At 37.3% G+C, this 16920-nt stretch overlaps 3 protein-coding genes across 3 annotated transcripts; 2 read left to right on the plus strand and 1 right to left on the minus strand.

Annotated features, from left to right (window-relative positions):
* The first annotated feature begins 7500 nt into the window (after nucleotides 1-7500).
* On the plus strand, nucleotides 7501-9006 carry XTH26 (xyloglucan endotransglucosylase/hydrolase 26). The gene is made up of 4 exons (XM_012221356.4): nucleotides 7501-7696; nucleotides 7817-7917; nucleotides 8174-8367; nucleotides 8517-9006. The coding sequence occupies exons 1-4, from the start codon at nucleotides 7525-7527 to the stop codon at nucleotides 8923-8925; spliced, it is 876 nt and encodes a 291-aa protein (XP_012076746.1). The 5' UTR covers nucleotides 7501-7524; the 3' UTR covers nucleotides 8926-9006.
* A 125-nt stretch (nucleotides 9007-9131) lies between these two features.
* LOC105637758 (uncharacterized) lies at nucleotides 9132-9852 on the minus strand. The gene has a single exon (XM_020681002.3). It carries the CDS (start codon nucleotides 9753-9755, stop codon nucleotides 9345-9347), a length of 411 nt encoding a protein of 136 aa, XP_020536661.1. The 5' UTR covers nucleotides 9756-9852; the 3' UTR covers nucleotides 9132-9344.
* Nucleotides 9853-11281: 1429 nt separating this feature from the next.
* CKL4 (casein kinase I-like 4) lies at nucleotides 11282-15487 on the plus strand. The gene is made up of 14 exons (XM_012221357.4): nucleotides 11282-11570; nucleotides 11668-11708; nucleotides 11894-11963; nucleotides 12044-12192; nucleotides 12306-12472; nucleotides 12657-12718; nucleotides 12930-12993; nucleotides 13164-13248; nucleotides 13327-13453; nucleotides 13567-13649; nucleotides 13882-13939; nucleotides 14191-14309; nucleotides 14716-14904; nucleotides 15031-15487. The coding sequence occupies exons 1-13, from the start codon at nucleotides 11495-11497 to the stop codon at nucleotides 14893-14895; spliced, it is 1281 nt and encodes a 426-aa protein (XP_012076747.1). The 5' UTR covers nucleotides 11282-11494; the 3' UTR covers nucleotides 14896-14904; nucleotides 15031-15487.
* Nucleotides 15488-16920: the final 1433 nt, after the last annotated feature.

The following is a 16920-nucleotide window of genomic DNA, read 5'->3' on the forward strand; positions in this document are numbered from 1 at the left end:
TTCTCATCTTCAGCAATTAGTGCCTCATATTCTTTAATTTAAGTACTTCATAATTTTTAATTACCTATTTGAAAGATTTATTAGGCCATTATGATCCATTTATCTAATAATTAACAAAGTATTTTCAAGAAAGTTTTTTTCTTTATCATATTTTTCAGCCAACTTGCTTTTTCTTTTTGTTTTTTTTATTAGTAATGGTCCCTCGTTAAAGAAATTGTTTTTTATCCTCTTCGCAATAACTCTAAGAAATTGATTAGTAAAGTGTTTTCAAGAAAGTTTTTGTGATTAGCGATGTGTTTTTTCTTAACAGTTTTCCTTCTATCATATGTCAATAATCCTTACCTTTTATAACAAATAATTGAAATTAACATTTTCTAGAAAATAAAAAAAAATGCAAAGATGCAAACGAGGGTCTCCCTAGCTTGCGAGTTGGATAGTCTCGCCTGAGTGTCGAGTTTTGCATTGTTTTATCATAGCTTCTAGTACATCTCGATCCTCTGATATTCATCAGAGGCTGGTTCGACTTTCAATCAGAGAGGAGGAAGAGGGAGGTTTGGAAGTGGATGAGAATGGTGTGGACAACGAACAATCTAAACCTGACTACACACTGGTAGGAAGGTTCCCAACTGATAGAAACATGAACTTTCTTGCAATGAAACAAACCCTGGCTTCCCTTTGGAAACTGGTCATGGCATCAACATTAGGGAGGTTTCAAAGGACCTATTTCTCTTTCAGTTCCTAGACGCCATTAACATGAATAGAGTTGTGGAAATGAGCCCCTAGACATTTGATCAACATCTTCTCCTATTTGAAACTCTGGGGTTAGATGAACAATCGCATAATGTGTCACGCCCGACTCTAATCACTAGAGGAATTGTCCGCTTTGGATCAAGTCAAATCCCCATATAAGATTGGCAAGACCCGCACGGTTTTATCTCGTAGGTGAAATGAGAAACTTTCCAGGAGGTCACCCATCTTAGGATTTCTGTCAACTCTAATCACTAGAGGAATTGTCCGCTTTGGATCAAGCCAAATCCCCCATATAAGATTGGCAAGACCTGCACGGTTTTGTCTCGTAGGTGAAATGAGAAACCTACCAGGAGGTCATCCATCTTAGGATTTCTGTTAAGCGAGCACGCTTAACCCTGGAGTTCTTCCAACTCTCCAGCCATTCCACCAAAAGGCGCTTAACCCTGGAGTTCTTCCAACTCTCCAGCCATTCCACCAAAAGGCGCCTCTAATGATTAGTTTCCCTCTTTTCGATATATGATTTGATTCATTCATGTGTCCCGCATTCCACTACCCTAGCTAGCCTGCCATCCTAGAAGCTAGCCAGGACCTTTGCTTTACCCGCCCTCTTAGGATCGCTTTGCCAGGTCGGGATGTCACATAATGTATAGTTGTTCTGCACTCACATCTGGCTATAGGTTCATGATATTCCTAACGTGTTTATAATACCAAAAGTGGCTCAATGCATAGGTAACTATGTTGGGGAATTAATAAGTGCTAATGAGTCTAACTTCTCATGCTTGTGGCAACGATTCATACGGATTCGCATTCTAATTGATACACGAATCCCCCTTAAACGGAGAATAGGTATTAGAAAACCTAGAGGAACATGGTTATGGTTGAATTTCAAGTATGAGCGGCTTCCTAATTTTTATTTTACCTGTGAAATCATCGGTCATTCAAAGCAGTTTTGCAATTAATGGGCAGAGCAGTTAGGGTCTTCTTCTAAACGCCTATTTGAACCTGAATTCTGTGCTAATTTTGACCAAAATCAGTTGCCAGCCAGCGATCAATGGCTGTTTATGGACTTTCCATTGGTTGGTGTGCGGGTGGGTAGTTGTCCGATAAGGGGCAGGAAAGTTGAGCATGGGGAGCGGTTACATTTTTCACCAACCACCTCCTCAACAAAAGTAGGGAGACGTGGGAAGCAAGTGGCTATTGGTAAAAAGAAAGCAGTTATGGCTTGTGATCAGGAGCAGTTTCATTTAGGTCGTAGCAACCTTCTTGGACCTCATCTTACTAATATTGGGCCCACACACCTTGATAATGGGCTTATGGTTTCCGATTGTAAGCGTAGGAGATATGAGGAGGGGCAAGCCCAATCAGCGGATGTGGATGATATGGTTGTTGCAAACTCGGCTGACTTGTCTGTTGTTCTAGTCCCGATGGTCCTGGGGTCCAGGCCAACCGAGCATTATGAGTACTCTATGTTGGAACTGTCGTGGGTGGGCAACCCACGCACAGTTCCAGTCCTTAAAGACATGCTCTGTACATACAAGCCTGCTTTTATTTTCTTGATTGAAACTAAAATTAGTAAATCTAAAGTTGAAGTTATTTGTAAGGCCCTCGGCTTTGAGGGTTGATTTTTTGTTGATTGTAGAGGCTTAAGCAGTGGCTTGGCTCTTTTATGGAAGAATAAAAACACTACACAGCTCATAAGTTAATCTCGTTATCATATAGACGTTTCAGTCCATCTTCCTGATCAAATTGAATGTGGCTTATAGGATTCTACGGGCAACCAGATAGAAGTCGAAGAAAAGAGTCTTGGGATTTGTTGAAGATGCTAAAATATAAATCAGCCTTACCTTGGTGTTGTATGGGGGACTTCAATGATTTGTTAAGCAACTCGGAGAAGAGAGGTACTCACCCCCACCTGCAATGATTGTTAGATGGATTTCGAAATGCTATTCAATCTAGCGGTTTGCATGATATGGGAATGTCTGGTTATGATTTCACCTAGGAGAAGGCTAGAGGGACAACGATATGGGTTAAGGAAAGGCTTGACCGCGTGTTAGCCTCTTCTTCTTGGCTAAACCATTTTCCTAACTGGCATGTTTTAAATCTCCCGATGATCGCCTCAGATCACTCCCCCCGCTTTTGAAGTCTATAATAGTTTGTTTGAGTTCCAGTTCGTGGCATTTTCGCTTCGAAAATCAATGGTTTGGCGAACCAGAATGTACTGCTCTAGTGGAACGCCTTTGGTATTTACATACTCATCTTTTGGTCGTGGAAAAAATTAGGGAGTGCGGTAAGTAGCTTGCCGAGTGGGGTGGAGGCTTTCTTAAAATGAAACGCCTGCAGTTGGTTCAATTGAAAAGAAGAATGGATTCTGACAGCTTATTTTGCAAGTGTACGAATCGCTACAAGTAATATATGATGAGTAAGATATCGTTCCCACAAGGATTGTAAACCAAGTACCAAAATTGTGTTATCTTGTTATTATTTAAACGATAATTAAGAGATTTGTTGTCTAAATGTAAAATAAACAGGAGTCAAGTAAACAAAAATTGATTAAAAGAAATCAAGAAAGTAAAGCTACTAGGGGTTTTGATTTCACTTAACTCTATCCAATTTATTTCATTAGTTCATTGATCAATTTAATTATTCAAGTAGGGGAAACAACCCAAAAATCACTAACAAGCTCTCCCGATGTATTGTTAGCTATTTTAACCCGGTCTAATTACCTATCTTCCAATAGCGCAATCAAACATGAATTAAATCATTAAGTTCTATGGTTTGTTTTGTGAATTCATAACCTAAGGTTATTAACTTATGAAAACCCCCCATGAGTCAAACCGTATAGCTTCCGCATCAAGTTATTATTCTCATGTGTTTTATTAACCTTTTCATATCAAAGATCCTTCTTCCGATAGTGATAATTGAAATAAATCAATTTAGGGGAAAATTCTGCCTAGAAGCATTAAGTTCATTAATAAATCATAACTTGAATAAGGAAAAATAAATCTAATTGAATAAATTGGAAAAGAGATTAAACTACATCAAACCCCCTAGTATAAGCGTTTAGTTACACATAGTACTTAAATAAAACTCAACAATACTTGATAAATATTCCATAATCAATAAAGATAATGAAAGAAATAAACAAGATTAAGAGTTAAGAATAAGAACTAGAGAGGTATTGCTTGGAAGACTTCCTTGAACCTTGCACAACTCTTGCACACTTAACTTTAAAAGAAAATGAAGCTAACTATAAAACTATAAGAAAAGAATTAATGTAGAGTGTGGGAAAGATGGAATTGCTAGATGCCTTTGGAGTGGCTCCTTCTCTTCCTTATATAGACTTCTTGGGGAAACAAGCCTTGTGATTTAATGAGTAAAGTTCAACTTTGTGAGGTGGAAAAGTTTGTAATCAAGCCATGAATTGCTCTCAATTATGGTTTCTCAATTGCACATGGTTGAACTTTGACTGGCATGTGAAGAAAGTATCCAAAGCATCTTGTGAAAATGGTAGAAGTTAGTTGGCAACTTTTGACTTAAAATATAGAATTCTTGCTTGCACGGGCGTGTTGCTTGGCACGGCTTGGAGCGTGCCAGTCTTTGGAGGATTAGAGGCTCTAGCACGGGCCGTGTTCCGTAGCATGGCCTGGCAAGCTAGCGCGCACGGGCGTGCTGTCTGGCCGTGCAGTCTCCTGGAAGTCCGGTTGATAGCGCGCACGGGCGTGCGGGGTAGCACGGGTCGGGGCGTGCATCTCTCTGGAAGTCAGAGGCATATGAGGCACGGGCGTGTTCCGCAGCACGGCCTGGGCAAGCTAGCGCGCACGGGCGTGTTCCGCAGCACGGCCTGGGCAAGCTAGCGCGCACGGGCGTGTTCCTCGGCACGGCTTGGGGCGTGCATCTCTCTGTTTCTTAGTTTGTCTCGCCTTGTGCCAGACACGGCCGTGCTTCTCGACACGGGCTGGGACGTGCCAATTGTACCTTGCTTTATTTTTGTTCTTTTCTTTGCAAAAATCCTACAATTTTCTTTCCAATCAAGTGAGTTGTGATTAAAAGAAGCTTTTGAATAAAAACACAGCAATATTACATAAAAACCAATTTAAATAAATTAAAAGTAATAAAAATTTCAATCAAAATTACAATAAAAACACTATAAAAATCAACACTATCAGATTCCCTCTGGAAAAAAAGGACCTGCTCTCACTAGCTCAATATGATGAAGTTTCTGGCCTTTATGAGAAAAGCCTGAAGGAGATGGAGTTGTATTGGAAGCATTTTGGTTACAGGGACTGTAGTCAAATTATAAGTTTTTTCATGCTCAGGCCTCCTCTAGGCGCAAGAAAAAACAAGTCCTAAAATCACAAAATGATGATGGTGTCTGGATGGAGAAAGGAAGAGGGCTGGAGGAGCTGATAGTGTCTTATTTTTCTAAGTTATTCTCTTCCTCTGATTGTGAAGGGTCGGTGGTATTTTCTTGTGTGTAGCCTCTAGTTTCGGATTCTCATAATCAATTACTGAATGCACCATTTGTGGCAGATAAGGTGAAAGAAGCTATCTTTTCCATGTTTCCAGATAAGTCCCCTAGGCTGGGTGGTATGAACCCAGGATTTTTTCAAAAGCACTAGCATATAGTTGGACAAGATGTAATAGAGGCTTGTATTCATTATCTCAATGCAGGACAGTTTCCCCTCAGTTTGAACGAGACTCATATTGTGTTCATCCCGAAGAAAAAAGATCCCTAGTCTATGGCTGACCTCCGTCCCATTTCACTTTGCAACGTCCTCTACAAGGTCATTGCTAAAGTCCTCGCCAACAAGTTGAAACTACTTCTTCTAGATATTATCTCTCCAAATCAAAGTGCCTTTGTCCCATGTCGCTTAATCTCTGATAATATCATGGTGGCTTATGAGGTTATTCACTATCTCAAACGGAAGTGACAAGGTTCTTCTGGCATGGCAGCGCTCAAGATTGATATGAGCAAAACCTATATTATCGAATTGAATGGGAGCTTCTTCGTGGTATGATGGAGAGATGGGATTTTGCAGGCCTTGGATTGATAAAATTATGCTTTGTATCACTTCTGTTTGATACTCAATATTACAAGAAGGGGAGGTTTTAGGTCCTATTTTACTAAGAAGGGGATTGAGACAAGGGTGTCCCTTATCTCCTTATTTATTCATAATGTGCATTGAAGGACTTTCTCTTTTGCTTCAAGATAGAGAACGCCATGGCCTAATTACCGGAATATGTGTAGCTAAAGGAGCGCCTTCTATAAGTCATTTGTTCTTTGCTGATGATAGCCTCCTCTTTTCAACGCTGAAGAATCGATCTGTACTCAGTTAAAGGAGTGCCTAGCTTCCTACGAAAAGGCATCAGGTCAAACTATTAGCTTCCAAAAATCTTTCATTGCTTTCAGCGGAAACACGTGTCACGACGTGAAGGGCCGTATTTAGGGGATTTTGCAGGTGGGAGAATCCTCTGATTTGGGATATTATCTGGGCTTGCCTTCCATGGTGGGGAGAAATAAAAAAGAGGTTTTTTCTTTCCTGAAGGACAAAATATGGAGAAGGATACAAGGATGGAGGAAAATGCTCTTGTCTCGGGCAGGGAAAGATGTGCTCCTTAAATCTGTAATTCAAGCACTTCCCACTTACACCATGAGTATTAAGGTATTAAGGTTTTCTCTTTCCTCACCTATTGTTAGCATTGGATGGGTATTAAGGGATGAGAGTTGTCTTATGTTGAAGGCTTGCCAGGTAGATCTTTGCGGAGGCTTTGATCTTCTTGTTGCTAAAGCGCTTTCCTTTCGAGAGGTACTAAGCTGGACCAAGCGGAATGGGTTCCAACGAGTTCAATTTGAAACTAACTCTCTCTCTCTCTTGTTCAGTATATACAATGTAGCAAAGCAAATTCATCTTATTTTGGTTGTCCAGTTTTGGATTGTAAAGCTATGCTTAAAGAAGTTCCCTTATGTTCTGTGTCTTTTTGTTCGAAGATCAGCGAATAGAGTTGCTCATCTCCTTGCAACTCATGCATATTCCATGCTGATCTGGAGAAGTGGAGTCACATCCCTCCTATTATTGTTGACTCTTTGTTAGATGATTTGCTTTAATGAAATCTCCAGTTTTAAGTTTCAAAAATATCAATAACCCTCTACTAGTAAGAGTAATTGATTTATAAGAATTATGCAATCATTATAAGTTTGAATTCTCTAAAAAGAAATTATAGAATTAGAGTTTCCTGTAGGAAATGCGAAGCTCGGACTTTTAAATGCTCCAGAAATCTCATCGGCAGGCAAGCACGTTCCTATCACAGCTGGCCCAGCACTTCATTAGTCTCGCGCACGACATTTATCCTTAGTCCTACTGCAACCGCGTCCCAGCTGCGCGAAACCCATTACAGAAAAACCTTCATTTCTCATACTCGTGGCATAACGTTCGCAAGAGACATTGAACATTAGACGCAGCGTTGAGCGTTTTATACATATAAAAAATCAGTTCATGAACTCTTCAAACTCTATAATGTCTACATTTTATAAACAAAGATGGTTGAAGTAGTGATGTTACAGATGAACATTTTATGAATGTCACAACATGAAATGGTCAACGTATTTGAGACTAAATAAATCAATAAATATATTATGAAACGAGTTCATCTTAGCAAGGCATTTTTGCTAGCTACAAGCTATATGAAGCGATCACAGGACTAGAACCAAAGCATCACTTTTCAACTCCAGGATTTTGGCAGAACCAGAGAAGAAAATCTGGCATTTGAATTAAAATGGCAGGGACAAAAATTCTGTTGATAGCTCTATTTATCTTTATAATAGCATTCTATCTGATTCCAGTTAACGCCAATTTCCGCAAGAGCATGTATTTCTATTGGGGTGCTGAGCATTCTGCGATTCTTGGCAATGGTGATGAGCTTCAACTTGTTTTGGATCAAACATCAGGTAATTAATAACATCGCATCAGTCATTCATTCAACTACATGTCGGACTGAATCTTCAATACTTAGGTTCCCTGAAATTCGCACAATGAGGTAATCTAATCATAATTACTCTGGATTTCAGGTTCTGGCATTAAATCAAAGCGATCATTCTTGTTCGGAAGCATTCAAATGTTGATCAAGTTGGTACCTGGAAACTCAGCTGGAACAGTCAATGCCTACTATGTAAGTGCAATGATTTAACTGACATACAGGGCCCTGCAAAACATAAACATTGCACCTCATTTTTCCAGGCTTTAAATTTTGTTTTTTCCATTATAATTTGGTCGTTTAAAGACACATAAGTGAAACATCAATAGGCAATTGCACGTGAAACATTTTGCTGCAAGTGAAATGTCAATAGGCATTCGCAAACGCTATAGCCAGAGCATGAACATGCAAGTTTTGTGAAGCACTTAACAATTTTTGCGAATTTTTGCAGGTATCTTCTGCTGGGGACAAACATGATGAGATAGACTTCGAATTTTTAGGGAATGTCTCAGGCCAACCATACATCATCCACACAAATATCTATCTGCAAGGAAATGGAAGCAAGGAACAGCAGTTCTACCCTTGGTTCGACCCAACTGCAGATTTCCACAACTATACAATTCATTGGAACCCTACTGCAGTAGTGTAAGTTAGCAGACTATGTCGCTAACTTGCTTGCGCTATAAATTCATTCTCATTAACTCATATAATTCATACTTAATCTAGAAGCCAAATGATACCTGACATAAGCCAAATGATACCTGACATTAAGATTCATCACTGCAATTTTTCAGGTGGTACGTTGACGGCATACCAATACGTGTTTTCCGCAATTATGAGGAGGAGGGAATTGCTTATCCAAACAAACAAGGGATGCGAGTTTACTCCAGCTTATGGAATGCAGACAACTGGGCAACTAAAGGCGGGTTAGTTAAGATTGATTGGAATAGTGCACCATTCATAGCAACACATCGCACTTTCAGGGCAAGAGCTTGCAAGTGGAATGGACCGGTCAGCATAATTGAATGTGCTTCCAACACTCCTGCTAACTGGTGGACATCACCAACATACAGCCAGTTGAGTTATGGCAAGCAGGGTCAAATGAAGTGGGTGAGAGATAACTACATGATTTATGATTACTGCAAGGATATTAAGCGGTTCAATGGACAGATACCAGCGGAATGTTTTAAACTACAGTTCTGAAATTAAGGGTCCCGGTGTGTTTTCTAGAAGAAGACCAATGATACAAAAGCTCCAGTTTTTTTCTCCTACTATCTGCATACAACTGGGAAATAAATTTTGTCACGGTTTTGTGTTTATTTCATTTTCTCTTTTGTGATTCAGGGTTGTTTTCATTCAGTTATAAAGAGATCGAATATATATAACGCTTGAAAAAAAAAAGAAAGAAAGAATACAATCTTTGATATGCTTATATTGATAAAAGTGTCAAAACCCTCAAACAGGGCAATATAATCTTTAACAATAACAAATTAAGCATATCAGAACTCCTAAGCCAACATTAAAACTAAAGCAAATGAAGTGAGTAATATCTCATTTCAATGAGAAGCAAACAGTTATAACAGGATAGATAAATTAGGGGGAAAATGCAGCACTATATATAATCACGTAATACAAAGCCAAACACCAATTAAAATAAAAGCCGTACCCAACAAAGCCAACTCAATCCGGGTCTCTTCCCCTAATAGCATCCCGAAAACAGCTGTAGCAGCAAAAGTTGTCGCGTTTGTAACGGGAACAGCCAGAGATATCGGCGCATCGCTCAGGAGAGCGAAGAAAGTAGCGGAAGCTGAGAGATTGAGCAAGAAAGGGACGGAGTATTGCCAAAATAAGAGAAGGCTGAGCAATTTTTTAAGTGAAGAGATCAGTTTTTGGTGAAGCTGTGGTGCGTGTACTGAAGAGGAGGAGAATTTACCGGATCGTTTGTCCCAGAGAAGTGCGCCACGGCGTATTAAGGCGTTGGTCCCGCCCCAAATTAGGCCCACCACCACCATCTTTTCTATATCTCTTGCCATCGTGGCCTGGTAGTGCGTCAGGAGTACGGTTGGAGGTGGATCCGATGTGGTGATGGTTTTGGTGGAGTGGGAGTGCTAGGTAAACGACTTCGTTTGGCTATTGCCGCGGCTAATATCATTTGCTTTAAATCCATTTTGACTTTCGTGAAAACAGTTTCAGTAAATCATTATAAAAAAAAATATTTGCCCACTAATTATGTACTCATGTAAAATTTGCGAGAAATAAGTTTTTTTAAAAAAAATAATAGAACAGATTTGAAGATAAATATAATTTTTATAAGATAAAAATAAATATAAAGCGATTCTAATATATAATTTTAAAATATTATTGACAACATATTAATAACAACAATTCTAAAGTAAATTAGACATAAATTTAGTAAAAAAAAGAAAACTATTAAATATTATTTTCATAAATAAATTGGACCAAACTAATAATAGGATTGATTGTTCACAAATCATAAACCAATTTGAAGTCATTGTTACCTCGTTGTTTTGTGGTTTAGTAGGGAACTCCACTTTGGGCATCTTAGGCATAGCTGTACATGAGTTCATGAGCCCTCTTTGTGGGCCATAGACCATTGCAAAACTTAGCCACGATCTCTCAGAACATCCCTGAGCCCACCAACGCCTCTACTTGGCAAGCTATTGGACATAATTATTGCACATATATACAAATTTAAAGGCGGCTATGATTTGAATCGTTTTATATATAGAAAAATGCGGCAATTTTTATTTAATTATTCAATCTTACAATAATTTTCAAATTTTAATTACTTTCAGATTATTAAATTAATTTATTATTCTGAAATTCAAATGTTGACATTGCTAGCCACTTCTTTCTGTATTTAGTACTAAAAATATTAAAGACTAGAGTTTAATTCAATATAATTTGTTTAAAATGTATACTAATATGTTTACCATGAATAACTTTAACATTGAACTTTTCATAAAAAAAAATTATAACTTTTTAAATTAATATTTAGATGTTTTATTAAATTCATTTACTTTTTACTTTAAATTGATGTTACAAAGTAAAAATAAAAAATTGAAAAAATTGTTTAATTTTGATCTTGAATAGAAATTAAACCGAAATGGAGAATTAAAAAACAGTTATAAGAACTGTGTGAGAGTGATTTGATTCCGATTCTACCTTTTATATAAAACCGAAATCTTGCAATCATGGTTCTAAGTTCTAACCATAGTCATGCTTAAATGTACATATTGCAATACCACGTAGATTAGCGAGCCACCAATCCTATTTCTACAAACATAAACCTTTCATGCTTGCCAGTTAAATAAAATAAATTGACAATAATACCCTTTTAAGAGGTAGTAATTTCGCCTCCTCTTTAATGGATAGAACAAACTTACCAAGGAACAAAAACCAAACAACAGTACCCTTAAACCTGACAAGATTGTTAGTGGTCAACACGTCAACGCAATCTCACCTAACCCAAATCCCAAAACTACCCTTAAAAATTTCCCACTTTATCCTCACCAATCCGTAGCCACGTTTCCCTTTCTCTCTATTGTCGTCTGTTGCCGAGTTCTTCTTCTGTGTGGTTTCAGTTTCCCATGGATTGTTGAACAGCCAAAGTCTCTTTCTCTTCCTCTTTCCATTTTCATTTCTTAGTAGATCATAAAAGATCCTTAAAACACTATAAGGCACTTTCTCTATTTTCATGCTCGTTAGATTCGATAGAGTACATCGATTTATACTAGTAGATTAAGAGCTGATGGAGCGTATCGTCGGCGGCAAGTACAAGCTTGGCCGGAAGATCGGAAGTGGATCCTTCGGTGAAATCTATCTCGGTTAGTTATAGTTCTGATTATGTCTGTTCGTTTTTGCTGCTGATTTGTTTTCAATGAATTTATATGTGTATTTTTTTGTTTTTTTTTTTTTTTGCAGCTACACATATCGATACGTTTGAGATCGTCGCTGTTAAGATTGTAAGTTTTTTTATTAATTGTTTTTTAAATTTTATTCAATTTTTAGGTGTGTTAAACTGTTACAAGGATCATGATTGGATCATGTACGCTACTGTAATAGTTGAATCACCGTGGATAGGCTGGGGTTGACTTTTAGGTATTTAGTTGAATTGAATTTGATATGATTTCTTTGAGTGATTTTGCAGGAGAACACTAAAACAAAGCATCCGCAGTTGCTTTACGAAGCCAAGTTGTACAATCTTCTTCAAGGAGGCAGTAAGTGGAATTACTCGCCATTGGCATGATTCCTTGTGGTTAGTAATTAAGTTTGCTAAATTCCGAGTTTAATTTTGTAGGTGGTATTCCCAGCATAAAATGGTCAGGTGTTGACGGGGAGGAGAATATACTGGTGCTTGATTTGCTAGGGCCGAGCCTCGAGGACTTGTTTGTGTATTGTGGGAGGAAGTTCTCGCTGAAGACGGTGTTGATGTTGGCTGATCAAATGGTGAGTTCGGCTTGACACACTTATTTCTTGCACTCAAATGCTGATAGCTATTGTTACTTTTTTTTTTTTTTTTTTTTTTTTTTTTAAACTCAACTTTTATGTATTTCTTGCAGATTACAAGGATAGAATACGTGCACTCTAAAGGATTTCTGCATAGAGATATTAAACCTGATAACTTCCTAATGGGTCTTGGGCGGAAAGCAAATCAGGTTTACATTATTGATTTTGGCCTCGCAAAAAGATATCGAGATGCCACTACCAACCGCCATATTCCTTACAGGTGATATTGCAGTTTAGTTTGTTAAATTTACTTGTCATTGGGTTTCCTTGTGTCCTAGGATTTAGACCATTTTTTGTGCTCCTGATATGATTTTGAGTTTTTACTCACAAGAATATATACTAGTTTTAATGAACATATTGAAGAGAGAAGGAACTCAAAGTCGGATACTCATTTTCTGTTTCAGGGAGAATAAAAACTTGACAGGAACTGCACGTTATGCCAGTTGCAATACTCACCTTGGAATTGGTAAGCAACACAATATTCTGTTTGGCTTTGTGATATCTATCTTCGCATCCCTCTCTCTCTCTCTCTCTCTCTCTCCATATATATATATATATATATATATATATATATATATATATATATGGAGAGAGAGGGAGAGAGAGAGAGAGAGCATATACACATATTTGTAAAATATTCCAATTTTTGATTTATGGAAATCTTGGTGGGCTTGCAGAGCAGAGCCGGCGGGATGATCTTGAGTCACTTGGCTATGTTCTATTATATTTTCTGAGAGGAAGGTATATTGTTGTTTTAGCAGGATTTCATTTAATATGCTCAAGAAATACAAGTTATGCTTGTCTTTAACCTTGAAATTCTAACTGTGTTTTGTGTTGAAGTTTTGGATTGAGACTAAAAAATTCTAACAGGGAATTTTTTCCCACATGCTGACTTGAATTTTTATCTCCAGCCTTCCTTGGCAGGGACTGAAAGCTGCCACAAAGAAGCAGAAATATGACAAAATATGTGAAAAGAAATTATCAACTCCTATCGAGGTGAGTTTCTATTATTTAGGCATGCTGAAAAGATAAGTTTATGTGAATACATCCCAAAAATGCTTCTCTATTTTTCAGGTTTTATGCAAATCTCATCCAGTGGAGTTTGCATCATACCTACATTATTGTCACTCTCTGACATTTGATCAGAGACCTGATTATGGATTCTTGAAGCGCCTGTTCCGAGATCTTTTTGCCCGTGAAGGTATTGGAGAACTAATTCCAGTTATCAATAATACATTAGTTGGAAAAAAAAAAAGATGGTTTCGGCAATATCCTGTTTCGATTTAATCATTATTTTTGTTCCCTTTGTGGCAGGATATGAATTTGATTATGTGTTTGATTGGACCATCATAAAGTACCAGCAGACGCAAAAGAGTAGAACTCAACCTCGTTTATCTGTCAGTTCATTTGCCTCTTTTTTTCTTTTTTTTTTTTTTTTTTTTTTTAAGTTTTTCATTTCTTTCTCCACCTCCAGCCACCTTGTCTCAGTAATATTTTTTTGTTTTTTATTACTCCTATATTGCTTTTGGCATTGATTCTTTTGTCGCTTGAGCTTCTGTTGCAAACAATTTTGTGTTTTATGTAGTTTGCACCTGTTGCTTATAATAACATTCAAAGTATATGATACAGCCTGTTCCTGGTGCAAGTAGCAGCCATGTGGTGCCAACAGATATGGAGAATCATCAAGGTTAGACAGTGCTAATGGGCAATGTGCATTTATGATGATTGAATCTTTTAGAGTGGTCATATGTTTAAAAGTAAAAGTCTGGAAGTTTAATAAGTTTACTGCATAGGCAACATTGTTTGAAATTTTAATTTGGTTCCACTTCTGTATTCAACTTTCCATAAGGATGATAAACATTTCCATGGAACATATTAATGGATATCTGATATTTCACCATCATTGGAATCATAACATTATCTCACTTTAAATGGCAGGAAGCAGTAATGCTCCCTATTCCTCTGATATCATTCGATCTGGCGGTCCTGGTGTACGCATGCAATTCAAAACAGCAATGGGCAAGAACTTGGGCTCTGATAATCATGTTGATAAAAATGTATGTTTTACTCTTTACAATCAAATAAGTATATAATGACTGTGAGTATGGCGTGGTAGCCCCTTGAACATTGGAGTTTTTTTTTTTTTTCCTTTTAAATGAATACGTTGTTGTTTGAAGGGGTTTTCTTCTCTAATAGAGGTTTATTTTCTTGTGGAGATTTTATTGCAACTCTGAAATGTTAATGCCATTTTTCCTAAATTATAATGCAAGTTATGTCAGAAAACAGTGAAAATCAATGCCTCTGTAACTTTTATAAAAGAATTCTTCCAAAGGGATGAATAACGATTCTATTTCACTATTCATAAAGCAGGGATCTAAGAGTCATCTTCTGATATTAATAGTAGCAGATATATAACTTACATTAGTTACTATCACTAACAACCTGAAAATTTTGTTCTTGTAGGTTGTAACAGATGCACACATCTCATCCAATTCATTTTCACTTGTTGGGACCTCAAAAAGAAATGCCTCAAAACCAGTTTTGCCCGCTGAAGCTGGAAATCCCAGTCAGGGACACAGCAGTAAAATTGGTCCTTCATCTAGCTGGATCTCGTCATTGCAGCGCATTCATTCTGCTAAGTGATTTAATGTGGTAATTTTTCTTGCCATACATTGTAGTTTGAAAAGTGGGATACTTCATTTTTTGTTTTTCTAGAAATGCTGTTATACTGTCAGGTTTAATAGTATGGTTGACAAACTATTGTATATCATGTTATAGCTACGGATCTGGTCAAGAGGATTCTAGTGATGCATCTATTGGAGGCAGCAAAACCTTTTGGTGACTGGTGTCATGCTTTCAGCTATTTATCTGTTAAGAAGTTTCTGATGATGCTTTTAAGGGGCTCCAATGTGCTTTGTTCTATTATAAAAAGCAGCTCATTATTTTTTTCACTTAAGGTGACTACCAACACATTGGTTGGTACTGAATGCCAACTGCCTAAAGCTTGGTCCCTGTGCTGTACATAGTTTTCATGAATAACTCATACAAATACTGTATTTATGTTTCCTTGTAATGTGAAGCATTTGGCCCCTCCCTCAACTTCTCACTAGTTGATACTTTCCCCTTGTCAATTGGTTGTTGTTGACAACATCTTTTTTTTTTTTTTTTTATTTGGCTTCATTAAGGTTGTTCTAGTGTACTCTTACTATTTTGATATGGTATTGGGCCTTTGGCATCTCCTGGAGCATTTTTTTTTTTTTTCAATCGCCACCTTTTCCATATTCTAATGTAAATAGTGTAATAACTATTGCATTGCCTATAATATTTCATGGTTATACATGAAAGTGCCTCATAATTTTCGAAAGTATATATATATATATATATATATATACATATGAGTTATCATTATTGGTAAATTCATACGTTAACCAATTTCATGCTAGTAAAGTGAGTCTGTATAGGTTGATCATGTACTGTGCATTGCTTCAGAAGCTTAATTACAAGGAAAAGTAATGGCTCAAGGAGCTTTAAAGTTGTGAATGTTTTAGATAGTAGTTAAAATTGCACATAATCCACAAACTAAAATATAATTTCTCATGCATTTAAATTAAGACTGTTGTACTAACCTACATTTGGACACTGTGCCTGTCATAATTTTTTGAAAGTTATCCGGTTTTCTTAATGTGGTTTTGTTTGTAACCTTTGATTTGATTCCTCAGCTCCTATATGCATTTTTTCTCTTCCTTTTTCATAGGGTCATTTTCTGATTTGCTGAGGTGGCAAAAACAAATATGTTGTGTGTCTGATTTAGCTGCTCTTTCTTGTAGGATCATATTAGTTACCCTATTTTCCTAGCTTTGTAAAGGTATACTGCTTTTACCCACTATAGCAATGAAAGAGATGATTTGATAAGATTTATTTACAGTTATTCTGGAATCTTTTTCGCTGCCTTCCCAGTTGCATTGGGTGCATTCGACATGAGATATTCATGCTTAACTGTCTCCTTGCAGATCCCATGGAAGAATGTCAAGAGTCTTAGTTCTTTTTTTGGTAGCACAACAAGATTCATGTTTCTAACTTTTCAATTAAAACCAATGTATACACATTTTCGTTTAGCTCTTTTTTTTTTTGTAAACTATGATTTTTCCTAATTTGTCATCTATACCTGCAAGGTTAGAAGAGCTTGAAGCGTTATAATATTGTGTGGTATAGCAATTCCTGATAAACTCTCAATTGGCAGTTCATAATTTTGCAACTTGCAGGATTCTTTTTCTCCTACAGCCATGCATGCCTGATGGATGAATAGAATACATGGGTGCTCATCTAGGAAGACAGATCATGGAACAAGGTGTTAAAAGGATACTGATTTTGGTGCTACTGTTTATGTGGGTCTAGAACATTGCAGGTTGTGAACACACGGCTATGCTGTATGCTTGATTCAAGAGAGATTAGCTAACTAGTTTTGTTCTCATATGAAGTAGAATGTAAGCCTGTGCTGGCTACATCCAAGAAAACATGAAAAAATTCCCATTTAAGGTGGCTTGTTTGCTTATGCTGCAAGATAACAAGTTGGCAATATTCTTCCAGTCATGACTTCAACCAAAGCAGCATATCAAAGTTTCTGGTGGGAAGATGATTAGTGCAATGTTCCTTTGTTTATTTGGTTTA

This window comes from Jatropha curcas, chromosome 8, assembly GCF_041381405.1.
Source record: "Jatropha curcas cultivar XTBG-Jc1 chromosome 8, XTBG_Jcur_1.0, whole genome shotgun sequence".
NCBI classification, from domain to species: Eukaryota; Viridiplantae; Streptophyta; class Magnoliopsida; order Malpighiales; family Euphorbiaceae; genus Jatropha; species Jatropha curcas.